Genomic DNA, 16,986 nt, shown 5'->3' with positions numbered 1-16,986 from the left:
AAACCGGTCGTGGGTAAAATAGGTTACGGGTTACTGCATATCTACCAAGATCTAGTTTCCTTATCGAGATATCATAGTATCTTTTAACATAAGTAAGGATCTTGGATAAGAAGAAAGTTTGAATTCAAATAGGTAAAGTAAATATTTCTAGTCATTTGGACTAGTAAATATTTCTAGTGAGTAGACTATCTTAGGGTTCGGTTCGCCTATTTAGTTTCCCCTTACGTAAGCATATTCTGACTTAAGGGTCTGGATAGTCATACCCTTTTGACATCCATTCACGAATTCTTTCCTCTATGCAGATAATCGTTTATTATATCTAGGAAAACATTTAGCTATGTTTGGTATGAATGATGAGATTATTGAATGATAAGTAAATGAGTGATTAAAATAATGATACATGAGGATGTGTAATATATATGATAAAATAATACTATGTTTAGTTTGATTTTTATGTCTAGGATTAAGTGAATATGATTTTTTAGCATGACCAAAATACCCCCAACCTTAATAAAACTTATTACCCTCCTCCTCAACCGAAATTCAATTCTTTTACCATTATTTATTTTATTCATAAAAATATAAAAATTTATTTTAAAAATAAAAAACATGATTTAAAAAATATAAAAGAAAAAAGCGATTTTCGATTCGGTTAAACAAGATAAAAAATCGAACCGAAAAATCAAAAATCAAGAAAACCAAAAACCAAAAATTGAACCGAATTAACGGCTCGGTTTTCCATTCAAACCAAAATTTTCGATTTCGATTTGATTCGGACAGTTAACCGATCCGTGAATACCCTTATAAATATATTAAAAAAATGACGGCAACAAAGCAGTGAACAAAAATAATTTCCCTGCAATTCGATGAACATTTATCAAGTTCTTTCACAAGTTAGTCCAATGCTAACTTTCTGGAAATTTTTCCTAACAATTTCCATATTCAGAACAAGACCGATTTAAGCATTCAATCAAAAAGCTTGATTCATTTGCAAAGCATGCTGAAAAATGATACAAAATATAAATTTGATCAGTGACATCCAATTCAAAGCAAAAACTCCAATTCAAAGCAAAAACTGCATACCATGTCTGCAAAATATAGTTGATGAAAATAATTACATCAACATATTATTAGCCCAAAAGTGCACCATTCTGCTAGAAGCCATTGTGTTACCCTCCTCTAAGCAGCTTCCTTGCTAAGCTCAATCTTTCGCCATGCCCGTAACGCAAGAAAAGTGACAATTTTTTATGGTTGTCAACCAATATCTCTGTAACACTCACTTTCTCATCCTCTGTTAGTTCTGGAATTGTTTCCATGGCATCTAAAACTTTGTCTTGTGCGATAGACATCTTCTCGTCGGATGCATCTGTAGCTAGTTGTTTGATGAGGTCCGTCATTGTATTTTTTGTTATGTCCGCAAAATTGTTTATGGCTTCAACTATTGCATCATCATCATCATCCACTTGCTTTCGTTTCTTACCCTTCGATTTCACACTTGTTTTTGGTTTGGATAATGGTGCGACAGATACAGATATCGACTCAGCATCTTCTTCGTCCAAAGGAAATATGTCTTCAAGGTACATACCTATGCTGTTAGGAACTTCAACAGTCATTTTATTAAGTATATCCTGACCTACAGAAAAGATGTGCTTAGTTTTGTTGCCTGTTGCCCGGTCGTTACCAAAAATTTCACACCAGTCATTGTAATAGATCCACCTCTTGTGTCTCATGGCACGTGAATTTTTGTCTACCTATAACAATAAAGAAGTAAATTAATTTCTTATAGCGGTAAAAAAAATAAAAAGTTTACTGAAATAAACTACCATAATAAGCAATTCTCATGTCTCATTCGAAGCTTCAATGGTTTTCTCGGTATCATTCCATCCTACTCCACTTTCACTTAATATTGTCAACACACTGCTATATATTTTCTTCCACACATGCGCTTTAGAGTTAATATGTGGGTTGCCATGTAAGTTTGTTTCGGTGATAGCCTCTTTCAATGCTTGTATAAGAACCTCTTCCTCACGTTCACTCCAACCACGTCTTGTTTTATCTATTTTATTATCTTTGCCTTTATTATTCTGCGACACTGCTCCATTTTCCATTTTCATGAAGTTGCTGATCTCCTACTCTTGGTGAAAATACAGCAAAACATCAATTATATCGAAATATTCAAAATTAATTTAAACAATAAAATAATAAAGTTAAAGAAAAAAATATAACGACATTGTTTCAATCAAATTCATTCATTAACAAAACCAAGGAGTGCATCTACGTCACCAAAAAATATCAAACTCAGAATTACATCTCTTGCAAAAATAATATGAACGAAGTACAAAAATCGGAATGTGATTTATGAATGAGTGTTCCACATCGACAATGCAAGATTTTCCCTCCATATATCCCAGTCATCACATGCATTGAAATTTTTGATGAAATTTTCTTCTGTTTCATGGGTCGGGCTGACTATCTCATCATCCACCTCCTCAATAGGATCATCAGTCATTTCAATCCGGATGAAGTTGTGTAACAACATACAAGCCATTATAATTCTATTTTGTGTTTTCAGTGGATAGAACGACGGACTTCGAAGTATGTCCCATCTCTTTTTCAACAAACCAAAGGCTCTTTCATTGACGTTACGAGCTTGAGAATGCCTCCAGTTGAATAACTCTTTATAATTTTGTGGACCAACTGCACGGTTTCCCCCAAACATCTCTATTATATCGTACACGCCTATAAGGATTCAAGAATCCCTCGGCATTGGCATATCCATTGTCACAAAGATAATAATGTCCTGCATACACAAATTTACATTTTTGTGACCAACATAATTACCAAAAAATATATAAACCAGAAACATAGATTAAATCCACACATACAACTGTTTTTACAACACAAAAATTAAATTGGTATAACAATTAAAAACTGGAAAAACTCTCATATGTTCTATTTAACTGAAGATTTTAGTTTATATTTACCTCTTGGAACTTTGAGTGTATCATCACGAGTCAATGCATCACGTAGAACTCTAGCATCTGCTGCAGATCCTTCCCACCCAGTTAGTGCATATATGAAGTTCATGTCCTTGTTGCAAACCCCAAGAACATTGACTGCAACAGTACCTTTTCTTGTTTAATATTTCGCCTTCTCCACGGTGGGTACATGTACACTGATATATGTTTCGTCCAATGCACCAAGACATCCCTATATAATTTGACATAGACAGTTTTTTTATGCAACGATGTTACATTTTAATTTAAACATTTAATTTGTACTAAATATAATAAAATAAAAAGCATTAAAATTACCTTGAACCATTTCCAATGTTCGTTCGTGCAATTGTGATCGATAGGGGATAGTTTAGCCAGTAGTATAGGATGTAGCAACAGAACTGATCGCAGAACTTCATGGAAATGAGTGCTAATAGTGTGTCCACTACGTATATAATCATGACCGGAAACTCTATTTTTTTGTGATGAGCCAAAATAGATAGAAACATTGCGACCTTCTCTTCAATACGGACAAATCTAGACTCTATGAGCCCCCCAGCAAGAGTTAGCAAGTAACATAATCGTGCAAATGCGTTCCGATTCATCCACAAGTTTAAAACATAGTGAACATCTCCTATTTCAGTAATCATATGCAAATGATTCATTTGTGCATGTATTCTTTGTGTGATGCTGTACAAAGCTGGTGTTCGACGTGGCTCTCGAAGTCGTTTGGACAAGGATTTACCGTCGAGGAGGGATGATGTATAATCTTCTTCTCGATGTTACAGATTTTTCGTCTCGGAGAAAACCCTCTTTTGGCGCATGTTTTTCGTTATGGAGAGGAAAGTGACGGCTTAGTTTTGGTTTCAGGTAGGGCAAATGTTATTTTGGGAATAAAATAGGTGATACTAAAACGGGATTATTAGTCATTGTTTTTTGATGGGTTTAATTATACTTATCTAATACAAATTTGTCATTTCTGGAAAGGATTTAACGGGTTTATGAAAAATCTGAACCTTAACTTTATTACATTCTATTGTCCAAACCAAACATACCCTTATGTTAGGAGAAACTGGTTCCTGCCGTTTGTGAAACAAATAGCAAAAGGCTATTTTTGGCCCAAAATGGGTTCGGTTATAACCTATTGCTACTCTGAACAATGTTAGCATGCATGAAACCAAATTCGATGCTTTATTGCCATACATCTCTCTGTTTCTGTAGAAACGTTTTGCCAGAAATAACTCTCAACCTCCATTTGACTTTCTCCACTCAAGCTCTCTCTAAATCGCCTACCAGAACCAGCAGGTTTATCGTTTACTGCAACACCCAGATTACCAAACATGGCCAGAACGGCGACATCTACGAGGCAGAGTCGATATTCCATCGTATGCCCGCGAAAAATGTTGTTTCTTACACCGCTTTGCTCTCTGCTTATGCAACCAACGGTAAGATCATCGATGCCAGGAGGGTGTTTGACGAAATGCCCCATAGAAGTGTTGCCTCATGGAATGCGATGATAACAGCATATGTGAGGAATGTGGAAAGGGTTAATGGGGTTGAAGAGGGGTATAGATTGTTTTTACGGATGCCAAACAGAAACGCGGTGTCCTATGCTGTGATGATCACAGGTTTCGTCAAGGTAGGTAGGTTGGAGGAGGCTGCGAGGTTGTATGGAGAGACACCACGAAATTATCGTGATCCGTTCTGCTCGAACATTATGATCAATGGATATTTTAAAAGTGGGAAGTTGGAGGAGGCTGTCAAAGTTTTTGAGTTGATGGTGGAGAAGAATGTCGTGACATGGAGCTCAATGGTGGATGGTTATTCCAAGAGCGGTAGAGTTAGTGCGGCCAGAAAATTGTTTGATATGGTGGAAGAGTGTAGAAATGAGTTTACTTGGTGTGCGATGATCGATGGATATATGAAAACGGGATGTTTTGAGGACGGTTTTGAATTGTTCTTGCAAATGAGAAGGGAAGAAAAGGTGGGAGTTGAGCCTACTGTTGCGACAGTAGTTTTCGAGTCTTGCGGAAAAATGAATAGATATAGAGAAGGATGTCAATTGCATGGGTTGTTCAGCCGATTAGGATTTGAGTTTGATGTGTTCTTGGGCAATTCTATTCTGACAATGTACATGAGATTGGGTTGCATGGGTGCAGCAAGAAAAATGCTTGTTGTAATGAATGAAAAAGATGTAATTTCTTGGAATTCTCTTCTTTATGGTTATGTTCAAGCTGGAAGACTTGAAGAGGCTTGTGAAATTTTTGAGAAGGCAAATGTCAAAGATTCCATCACTTGGACGACCATGATTACCGGATTCTCTACTAAAGGTTTAATGGAAAAATGCATTGATTTATTCAATAAGATGCCTGTGTGGGATGATGTTGCTTGGACCGCAATTATTTCAGGATTTGTTCATAATGGAAAACATGAAGAGGCTATCTGTTGGTTCATCAAGATGCTTAGGATTGCTGTGAGGCCAAATTCTCTGACTTTAACTAGCTTAGTTAGTGCTTCAGCTGGTTTAGCATCTTTGAACCACGGTCTACAAATGCATGCTCTTGTCGTTAAAATGAATATGGAACATGATTTGTCTATCCAAAACTCTCTGACCTCAATGTATTCAAGATGTGGAAGCATAAATGATGCCTACTCAATATTCAAATCCATTACTTCACCCAATATTGTTTCGTTCAATTCTATGATAAATGGATTTGCCCATAATGGATATGGAGAAGAAGCATTCAAGTTATTTGAGCAATTGATTGATGATGAGCTGAAGCCTAATGAAGTTACATTACTTGGTGTTTTGTCTGCTTGTACCCATATGGGACTTGTAGACGAGGGATGGGAGTACTTTAGATCTATGAGCACATTCTATGAGATGATGCCAGGTCCTGATCATTATGCTTGCATGGTTGATCTCCTTGGCAGAGCTGGATTGCTTGATGAAGCCACAAAACTGATTAACTTAATGCCATTCGAGCCACATTCAGGAATATGGGGGGCCCTTCTCGGTGCTAGCAGGACTCACCTACGTATTGATCTTGCAAACCTGGCAGCCAAGCACATTTTAGAACTTGAACCAAATAATGTGGTTCCATATGTGGTATTGTCAGATATTTATGGCATTTTAGGGAAGAGGAAGGAGGTAGAACGGATGAGATTGTCCAAAAGATTAAGTGGCATAAAGAAAAATCCGGGTCACAGTTGGATTACTGTGAAGGATAAGGTTAAGTTGTTCCTTTCAGGAGATATGTCTGATGTATATTTTGAAGACATGAAAGTGACACTGAAGACATTTCAATTTGAGACCACGCAATTACAAAGGCTTTACGCCGATTGGTTACCTCCTTAAAGAATTAGATTCCTGAAAATACTTTCAAGATTATCTAGATTATTATCAGTGCCCAGTGGTTCTCAGTTACTCATCAAATGTCACTCAGTTCCTATCTTTAAGTTCAATCATTGACTAGGTTTTAAATGGTGGGCTACTGATAAAGAATCGACTCCAAACCAGAATGCTAGCAGATGAAAATAAAACCTGTTTTGCTTTTCTCCAGCACTTTTGTGAGGAGTACACTCGGAGAGGCCGCCGGGTTGGTCAGAGTAAGAACCACAAGTGTGTCCAGGAGCTCAATGCATTCCTAAATGTGTTTTGAGGCACCGTCCTTTTCCAGTTTCTTATAAAATTATGTTATATGGTATTCAGCTCTAAGAGGGCAGCTACTTATTCAGATGATCATCTCCCATTTGCTTGTAGATCGACCATTTGAGTTCACTTGAAGGTTGCTGTCTCCATCTGTTATTCAATATATGAATAATAAAAGATCAATTTAATCTGAATATCTGCTGATTTTAAGTTGAACTGCTCCTGAATTGTCACCGATTTTTCTGTTTCAGAGACATTTTTGTTCCTCTTGAATCCATCTTCAGATAAATCACGCTTTTTGAGTGAAATGAAGTGGTATCTTATCGATAAACCAGACAGAAAGGCTGCTGCTGGGTTCTTGCAAAAGGCCACATAGAGGTTTGGCAAATGCTTATTCCTTACTATTCCTAATTGCAACTGCCTTATTTCAACGCTTTTCAAGTTGAAAAAACACTCATATTGAGATTACAATCTTTGCCCAACTAATAAAATGCACCAAGCTTCTAAAGATATGATCGAGCCGTATCCCCCTAAGTTGAACCGCTTCTGGTAGAAAAGCATGGAAAATTTGAAGGCACTTGAATCATTTGTAGTTTTGAAATAATTCAGCATGTAAAAAAATGGAGCATAATGTTTTATCATCACCTTTTGCCCCATAGGTACCCATTCAAGCAGAATAATCGAGCTCTTGTTGGATCTGACAATTTCCTCTACAGGATCAGTGTTTTCCGTGGAGCATCTCGTCCTTGCTAACCGGTGTTAGACTGATAAAACTCACCAGAACTTATTTGCTGTTGCATTCTGAGCTTGTAGAAGTATCTGATAATATCCATGAAAGAGTGATCCCAAAAATATCCGACACCATCAACAGGGAGTAGCCAGATCCAGATATCAAGTTCCAAAAGGAGAATTAGATAGTTATATGTGGACTTTATTAAGAATGTCTGTAAAGAACGAGCAAGGAAGAAAAAACTCATAACTCCTCATTTTGATCTGCCATTGTATGCTGTTCGCTTTGACAGAGAATAGTTCATTTGTTGACGAATAAATTTTTTAATAAAAAAAAAAGTTGTATTCAAGAAATAAACCGTTAATTTTAAAAATTAAAACCATTATTTCATTATGAAGTCTTACCAAGTTAAACTCCAAAATCGAAACATTTAACTCGACTGAATTTTAATAATTATGACAATGCATTCCAAGAGGGACCGAAGACTGCGTGGACTAATCAAACTGCACTATATTGCCATGTGGATATGCGTAGTTGGCATAAGATAATTGTTATAAATTAGAAAAGATTATTCTAACTAGTAATTGATCAATAAAAAAGTTGAAGGATCAATTTGTGGAACAGGATTCCAGCCTCCATAACACAACAAATGTAGAACATTCGTGAAAGTACAAGTTTAAATTAAGGAAACTATATTAGGATGTGTTTAGAAAAGACCACCCATAGCACCTTTCTAACCCACAAGGACAGCTCCCCAAGTCTAGCACGACTCGGCGAGAGCAGCCCCTGCCCCTGTCCCTCAAAAACCGACCCTTAAACCTCACCCAAACCAACGGCCCCTTCACTAACAAGCCAAGTTCCCAGCTCGAGTCAGCAGTCCCCTGTCCCTGCCTAAGAATCGACCCCTTACATGCCAACACACTAGCTCAAGATTAGCCCCTGCCCCTGAAAGCCGATCCCCTTCAACTACCAAGCCGACAACCTTTCATCTCCATTTGCTAGCTATATCACACACGACCTAAGCGCTTCCATGTGAGCTACGTCTCAACAATGGTAGCCTCTAAATCACCAATCCAAGACCACACAACAATCGAATCACATAAGCCCAAGACAGTGAAGAGTTCGAAATTGAGGCAAATGGAACAATAATAAAGACCCCAACTCAATTACCATCCAACACAAGAAATAAATGCATGACAATAATAAGCCCGCATATAACTCCAAGAAATCTGAAAAGGACTCAAGTAAAAAAAAAAATAGACAGAAACATCGAACGACTAATCAACAAGGAAGCAGGGAACTCAAGGCTATTAGAGAATGCCGAAAATACACGGACTGTGAGACCTCGGTTCTAAACAAAAATCTTGGATTAAACAATAATTAAGCATACAAGATCAAAGACTAAAAGCAAAGCAAGAAAAAAAAAATTTTAAAATGGGGTGCGCTCAATCTGCTAAAAACAGCAAACCGTGCACCTCCAATCCATGCATCCCACTGTTCTGCTCAACAGGGGATGCGCTCGGTCTGCTAAAAATAGCAGACCGAGCGAGGCCAAGACAGCAGCTTGTTGTCTTGCTCGGAAGGGGGGGTGGCGCTCGGTCTGCTAAAAACAGCAGACCGTGCGCCCCTGCTACACAGCCAAAAAAGTGCAGAAACTCAGAAACTTGATTCCCACACACTCAAATCATAATCATGCATTACAAAAGCAGTTCTTCCAAGTAATACATGAAGTTCTAGAGCTTAACAACTGCTCAAAGTATAGAACATGCAACAACACATTCAATCAAAAAGCTCGCATAAACAATACAACATAATAACGAAGTTCGATATCTAACATGTTCCAACATCATTAGGTAGACATGCTGACACGACTTCTAAACCGAGTCTCACTTCTATCCTTTGATCCCGAAGCTAACCATGCCTCTTCTGACTTGGTCCTGCCCCACCTGTTGCCAAGTACACATACAAAACAAAGCAACAGCCAGATAAACCGGTGAGAATGGTATTCCCAGTAAAAGCAGCATAACAAGTAATACATGTAATATCTCAACAACATTCTTACAAGACAACATAATCAGTTCAAGAAAATGATATGCATGTCTTTAAAATAGGGATATCAATTCTGATAAGCAAGGGATTGCTGCTGTACTTTTGGGATCCCGAGGATAAGATCACGTAACGACTCACCAACTCTCCCAATCGAGGTGATGCCACGTATCTCACTCCCCTAGACTTTGGTGCAACTATAAGGAGTATGCTGACATTAGGTGAACCTCTACACCCAGGCCACTCACAGTATAGCTCCCAAAACGTCTAAACAAAAAGGGTTGTTCTGCCCGCTGAAATTAAAATTTGGCTCAAGATGAATGCATAACAAAACATAAAACATAAGCTACATAACAAAATCTCAATCAATCAACAAAATACAAGTTCCACATGCTAGAACAGGTATTGATGCAATATGTGATTTTAAGGGAAACTCGATAACCAACTGTCTCGAGTATGCTATCCCGCTAACGATGACTGCTTTTACCTTTCAATGCAGTAGTTCCAACTCTAGATAGCTACAACAAAAAATTGTATCAAAAATTATACAACCTAAACAACAACGGCTCAAGGAAATCTTTTTACCGTTCTTCGTCCAACTCTCGACGACCAAATGCTGCTAACACAGGGCTCGACAAACTCCAACGAATCTATACGATGACAAGAGATGATCAACAACAACAATCACTCACAAGCCAAAGTTTCAACAACTCAAAAACGGTTCGAAATCCCAAAACTCAAACCGGTGGCATAACGACTATAACTGAACAAATCGGAAACGCAGACAGCAGTTCAACAACGATACTAACTCATAACAATTCTAAGACAACAACAACAAGGCAAACCCATCAATCTCAAAACTAGATTTTCGAAAATAGGCTTCCAAAAATCATAACAAATCCGAACGTCGCTCTATTTCAAAACAGACAGATAATAAACGATCAAAACTCTGCCAAGAACAACATACTTGAATCTCGAACGATTCTAACAACATCCGAAAACTAGAATGTATCTGATCGTAGAAAAACTTACGATATAACGAAGCTCTCGCTGCAGTGATCGCTAATCTGCCTTCAAAAATAATTTCCAACGGAGGGATCGACCGGAAACCTAAATCTGAAAGCTTGAAAGGCGTCTTGGGCAACTTCAATGGTGGAGAACGAGTTGGGGAAGATGATGGTGTGAATTAGACTAGTCAACTAGAGTAGATAATATATCAAAACTCAAATTTGCATTTTAGTCCCTGAAAAATCCAAATTTTGCAAAATAGACCCTGATCAAAATCAAGTCGGCTCTTGAACTCTGTAATCTCCGATTAACTCAAATAAACTCATTTAAGATAAAAACGGGGAGTTACAATTCTCCCGCACTAAGAAGATATTTCGTCCTCGAAATCAATAAGAATCACAACTCATAAGATAGAATAAAGAACTAAAGACAGTAAGAAGAACTCACGTCATCCGCATAACTCAGAAAAACGATGTCTCATGTCGGATTGTGTCTCCCAAGTTTCTTCTTTGACGCCGTGATGGCTCCACTGCACTTTCACCAACGGAATTAACTTGGTTCTGAGTTGCTTCTCCTTCCGATCAAGGATATGAATCGTCGCTCAAAATAGCTCAGAGTCTCGTCTAACTCGGCTTCGTCAGGCTGAAGAATATGAGAAGGATCCGGATGATACTTCCGCAGCATAGAGACATGAAAAACTTCGTGAATACCCGATAAATACGGAGGAAGTGCAAGTCTGTAGGCAAGATCGCCTATCTTCTCGAGAATCTCGTACGGACCGATGAATCTCGGAGATAACTTCCCTCTCTTACCAAATCTGACCGTACCCCTGAAAGGAGAAATCTTAAGGAATACACGGTCTCCGTGCTCAAAACTCAGAGGCTTACGTCTGACATTCGCATACTTCGCCAGTCTATCCTGAGCTGACTTCATTCTGGACTGAATGATCTTAACTTGTTCTGCCATATCTCTAATCATATCCGGTCCCAAATCAGGTGACTCGGACAAAACATCCCAAAACAACGGAGATCGACACTTCTTACTGTACAGAGCCTCAAAAGGCGCCATACCGATACTCTCTTGGAAGCTATTGTTGTAAGAAAACTCGACAAGAGGCAAAGAATCTTGCCAACTAGTGCCAAAGTCTAGCACTACCGCTCGCAGCATATCCTCTAACGTCTGGAGAGTCCGCTCTAACTGTCCGTCGGTCTGAGGATGATAAGCTGTACTCAGATGCAATCGAGTACCAAGTGCCTCCTGCAAACTATGCCAAAAGTGCGAAGTGAATCTAGGGTCTCGGTCTGAAACGATCGACTTCGGCACTCCATGCAATCTCACAACATTGCTAACATACAACTCAGCCATCTGATCGTGACGATACGTCATCCTATACGGAATAAAATAAGGAGACTTCGTCAATCGGTCGATCACTACCCAAATAGCATGGAATCCTCGAACGGTTCGTGGTAGCTTCGTGACGAAATCCATAGAAATGTGATCCCATTTCCATTCAGGAACAGATAGACTGTGCAACAGACCACCGGGTCGCTTCCGCTTTGCTTTCACTTGCTGACAGTTCAAACATCGAAATACAAATCTCGCAACATCGCTCTTCATTCTCTTCCACCAGAACTAGTTCTTCAGATCGTTACATCTTACGGCCTCCAGGGTGAATACTGAACCGACTGCAATGAGCCTCTCGGAGAATACGCTGACTCAACTCCGAAATTTCAGGCACAACAATACGGTTATTCACAAACAAAAAGTCATCTCTTACCTGGAATTCCGACTGATGCCCAGATCTGACTTTTTCTACTGAAACCTGAATGCTGGGATCAGACTTCTGTGCTTCTTTGATCGCAATAAACAACTCCGACTCGGCTTGAATAGCAAACACTCTGATAGTCTCCCTCTCTGTTTCAAACTCTAAACCAGAAGTGCAACAATCATCGATCAACTGAGAAACACCAATGGTAGAAAGTGATAAAGAACATAGCTTTTGGCTCAAGGCATCTGCAACTGCATTCGACTTTCCCGGATAATACTTGATTTCACAGTCGAAATCCTTCAACAGATCTAACATCTTCTCTGTCTCATATTCAGCTCTGCCTGAGAAAACAAGTACTTAAGACTCTTATGATCAGAAAAGAACTCGAAAGACTCACCATAAAGATAGTGACGCCAGATCTTCAGAGCAAATAAAATCGCAGCTAGTTCAAGATCATGAACAGGATAACGAGTCTCGTGCGGCTTCAGCTGCCTCGATGCATACGCTATCACATGCTTATGCTGCATAAGAACACAACCCAAGCCTCGGTTAGAAGCATCACAATAGACTGTGAAACCTCCAGTAGCTTTCGGAATAGAAAGAATTGGAGCACTTGTCAATCTCCTCTTCAAATCAACAAAGCTAGCCTCACAATTTGCAGTCCAGACAAAAGGCGCATTCTTTTGAGTCAGCTGGGTAATCAGCTTGGCAATAGAAGAGAAACTCTTGATGAATCGGCAATAATAGCCAGCTAAACCCATAAAGCTTCGGATCTCTGGTACTGATGTCGGTCTAGGCCAATTCATAACCGCTTCAATCTTGCCGGGATCGACAGAAATCCCATCTCCAAAAATAATGTGACCGAGAAAGACAACTCGATCCAACCAGAATTCACACTTAGATAGCTTGGCAAACAACTGTTCAACTCGCAAAATCTGCAAGACGATCCTCAAGTGCTCTACATGGTCAGTACGGTTCTTCGAGTAGATAAGAATATCATCGATGAAGATAATAACAAACTCATCTAAATAACGCTGAAATATACGGTTCATCAAACCCATAAAAACTGCTGGAACGTTAGTCAAACCGAATGGCATGACTATAAACTCGAAATGACCATACCTCATTCTGAATGCAGTCTTAGGAACGTCTTCCTCTCGCACTCTCAGCTGGTGATAACCTGACCTCAGATCAATCTTTGAATAGACAGAAGAACCCTATAGCTGATCAAAAAGGTCATCTATTCGGGGTAAAGGATACTTGTTCTTGACTGTAGTCTGATTCAATTGACGGTAATCAATACAGAGCCGCATAGAACCATCCTTCTTCCGAACAAATAACACAGGAGCACCCCAAGGCGACACACTAGGTCTGATGTATCCCTTGGCAATCAAATCCTCAAGCTGCTCCTTCAACTCTTTCAGTTCAATAGGTGTCATACGATAAGGAGCTTTGGAAATAGGTTCAGTACCTGACACCAAATCGATGTTGAATTCGATCTCTCGAATAAGTGGCAATCCAGGAACATCTTCCGAAAACACATCAGCAAATTCTCTAACCACTGGTATATCAACCAAATCAGGGCTAGATTTCAGTACATCAACTGCATATACCAAAAATCCCTCTACACCTTTTTGTAACAAATGAGTCATAGATAACACTAAAATCAAAGGAATTCTAGAGCGAGAACCCTTACCGAAAAACTTCCACTCGTCTGCCATTTCAGGTTTGAATCTGACCACCTTCAGAAAACAATCGACTATTGCCCTGTACTTGATTAAAGCATCTATACCGACAATACAGTCAAAATTTGACAGCTCAAGTACAATATAGTCGAACTCTAACAAATTTCCCTCAAAATAGAGTTCACAGTTCCTGACTAATCGGACAGAAACAATTCCTCCACCCAAAGGCGAAGTTAATAGCTACTACTGTAGGCAACAACTCAGTAGGCAAAGCATGCAATAACACAAATTTCTCGGAGATAAAGGAATGGGAAGTACCTGTATCTATCAAAACATGAGAAGAATAACCGAAAATCGAACAGTTACCTGCTATAACATCGTCAGGTGCTACCTGAGCCTGATCCTCTGTCAAGGAAAAGACTCGTGCCTGCTGTCTCGGAGGCTGGTTCGCACTAGGGTTACCTCCCTGTCTATTCTGCTGCTGAGGCTGTAAGGAGTGAAATGTAGAAGACTGTCTCTCAAGCTGAGCTGTAGGTCTAGCTGAACTCCTACTCTGAGCTCGATCTCTACTACGCTAAGGGCACACCTTGGAAAAGTGTCCCGATTGCTGAGAGGTGTTGCAGATACCAAAGACTCCCACACACTGATCTGGTGAGTGTCTACCTCCACACTTGCTGCAATACAAGGACGATGATCCAGAACTTTGTCCTAAACCGAACTGCTTGGAACCACTGTAACTAGAAGAACTGTTCCCCTGCCTCTTGAACTATTTCCACTTGCTTTGTACTGGTCCTTTCTGTTTCCCCCACTGCTTCCACCTTCATACCTCTGCTGTTGGTTCTGATACTGAGGTGACTGATTCTGATACTGAGACGGTTGGTTCTGAGACTGTCTCTGCTGCTGAGGTACCATCTGATTCCCTCTCTGTCTCCACAAACCCGCTTCAGCTCCCTTTGCATGATTCATGGCATCCGCAAAGTTATCAGATCTATTAGTGTTTACAAATGTGAAGATGTCGGGATTCAATCCGTTGATAAACTGATCGGTTTTGGCTTCTTCACTGTCGGCAATGTGTGGTGCAAAACGCAACAAGCTGTCAAACTTGGCTATGTACTCCTCAATGTTCAGATTCCCTTGCCTCAGATTGGCAAACTCTGCTCCCTTGTCCTTTCGGTACGAAACAGGGAAAAACGGCTTATAAAATTCAGATTTGAAAAGAGTCCAATTAACAACTGTATCTCGGTTCTCCATGGATCTCTTGGTCGTGATCCACCAGTTCTTAGCAACACCACGAAGCTGATGGATGACTAACCTGGTTCGGCGGTCATCTGTGTAATCAATGGAATCGAACAACTGATCAATGTCGTCCACAACTCTCACAGTCAACTGGATTTTCTGTATCCAACAACAACGGTGGATTAAATGACTGGAACCTCTTCAGCAAGGTTTCCATTGGAGCCGCTGTAGCATCCATCTGAACAGTTTCAGTACTAGGTTGTTCAGTCGTAGGAATAACTGACGGTGAGTTTCTGTTTATAACTCGACGGGGACCCATATGATAACCCAAAGGTTAGGACACAAGATATCACAATCGCTACAATTTGGTGCCCTTACAACCGCTTGTAATACCGGATACCAGTCGATAACAGAAGCAGTTATATCTTAAGTAGTTCATGCTTTATAAATTAAATCACAAAATCAAGTAATTCAATTAATTCTCAAATAATAAAGCATGCTCGCATGGAATTAAAAAAACAAATAAATAACTCAAACACATGCGAGGAGCCAAAACAAGCGAACTCGAACTACCCCGCTCGCTCTAGTTCAACCAAGAATCTTAACTCTCTAATACCACTTAATGTGATACCTCGGTTCTAAAAAAAAATCTCGGATTAAACAATAATTAAGCATACAAGATCCAAGACTAAAGGCAAAGCAAGAAAAAAAAAATTTAAAAGGGGGTGCGCTCGGTCTGCTAAAAACAGCAGACCGTGCGCCTCCAATCCATGCATCCCACTGTTCTGCTAAACAGAGGATGCGCTCGGTCTGCTAAAAACAGCAGACCAAGCGAGGCCAAGACAGCAACATGCTGTCTTGCTCAGAAGGGGGGGTGGCGCTCGGTCTGCTAAAAACAGCAGACCGTGCGCCCCCAGCTACACAACCAAAACAGAGCAGAAACTCAGAAACTTGATTCCCACACACTCAAATCATAATCATGCATTACAAAAGCAGTTCTTCCAAGTAATACATGAAGTTCTAGAGCTTAACAACTGCTCAAAGTATAGATCATGCAACAACACATTCAATCAAAAAGCTCGCATAAACAATACAACATAATAACGAAGTTCGATATCTAAACATGTTCCAACATCACTAGGTAGACATGCTGACACGACTTTTAAACCGAGTCTCACTTCTATCCTTTGATCCCGAAGCTAACCATGCCTCTTCTGACTTGGTCCTGCCCCACATGTTGCCAAGTACACATACAAAACAAAGCAACATCCGGATAAACCGGTGAGAATGATATTCCCAGTAAAAGTAACATAACAAGTAATACATGTAATATCTCAACAACATGCTTACAAAACAACATAATCAGTTCAAGATAATGATATGCATGTCTTTAAAATATGGATATCAATTCTGATAAGCAAGGGATTGCTGCTGTACTTTTGGGATCCCGAGGATAAGATCACGTAACTTATTTTTACCAAATAATGACTCTTTAAACATGTTTTGTCATTTTTAAAATTATATGACATTTTATTAACATGTATAAATTACTTAAACTTGTAAAATGGAACCGTGTTACTACCAGTAGTATTGATAATTATTAAGTACTTGTGAATAAAATAGTCCTAATTTTATTTAGAAAACCAAATTTTGAGAGATTTGCAGAAAACTTAAATAAGCAAAAAACTTTTGCTACCACACACACAATTTTCAAGAAATATCAATGAGAGAATAATGGTCTAGAGGTTCAGATTTCACCTGGTTTCGACAACAACTACTCCTCATTAACTTATTTTCATGAATTCCATTCAATTAATAGCCAAGAACACTTAAGTGTATTATTTCCCTCTCCCGAGCAACAAATA

General features: G+C 39.2%; 1 protein-coding gene across 3 annotated transcripts; it reads left to right on the top strand.

Moving 5' to 3' along the window:
- Positions 1 to 4,103: 4,103 nt before the first annotated feature.
- On the top strand, positions 4,104 to 7,685 carry LOC140862627 (pentatricopeptide repeat-containing protein At1g53600, mitochondrial). 3 transcript variants are annotated; one of them, XM_073265668.1, is made up of 4 exons: positions 4,104 to 6,618; positions 6,709 to 6,784; positions 6,900 to 7,026; positions 7,365 to 7,685. In XM_073265668.1, the coding sequence occupies exon 1, from the start codon at positions 4,156 to 4,158 to the stop codon at positions 6,352 to 6,354; it is 2,199 nt and encodes a 732-aa protein (XP_073121769.1). In that variant the 5' UTR covers positions 4,104 to 4,155; the 3' UTR covers positions 6,355 to 6,618; positions 6,709 to 6,784; positions 6,900 to 7,026; positions 7,365 to 7,685. The 3 variants fall into 3 exon arrangements, with proteins under 3 accessions (XP_073121769.1, XP_073121760.1, XP_073121765.1); XM_073265659.1 differs by having other exon boundaries at positions 4,104 to 6,784; XM_073265664.1 differs by having other exon boundaries at positions 4,104 to 6,784; positions 7,308 to 7,685.
- The last annotated feature ends 9,301 nt before the right edge of the window (positions 7,686 to 16,986 follow it).

Source organism: Henckelia pumila, chromosome 1, assembly GCF_033568475.1.
Source record: "Henckelia pumila isolate YLH828 chromosome 1, ASM3356847v2, whole genome shotgun sequence".
NCBI classification, from domain to species: domain Eukaryota; kingdom Viridiplantae; phylum Streptophyta; class Magnoliopsida; order Lamiales; family Gesneriaceae; genus Henckelia; species Henckelia pumila.
Note: the sequence above shows the minus strand (reverse complement) of the source record. Positions and strands in the feature narration are given on the sequence as shown.

Coding starts and splice junctions, on each gene's coding strand:
- LOC140862627 (XM_073265668.1), top strand. CDS start 4,156: ATGTTAGCATGCATGAAACCAAATTCGATGCTTTATTGCCATACATCT.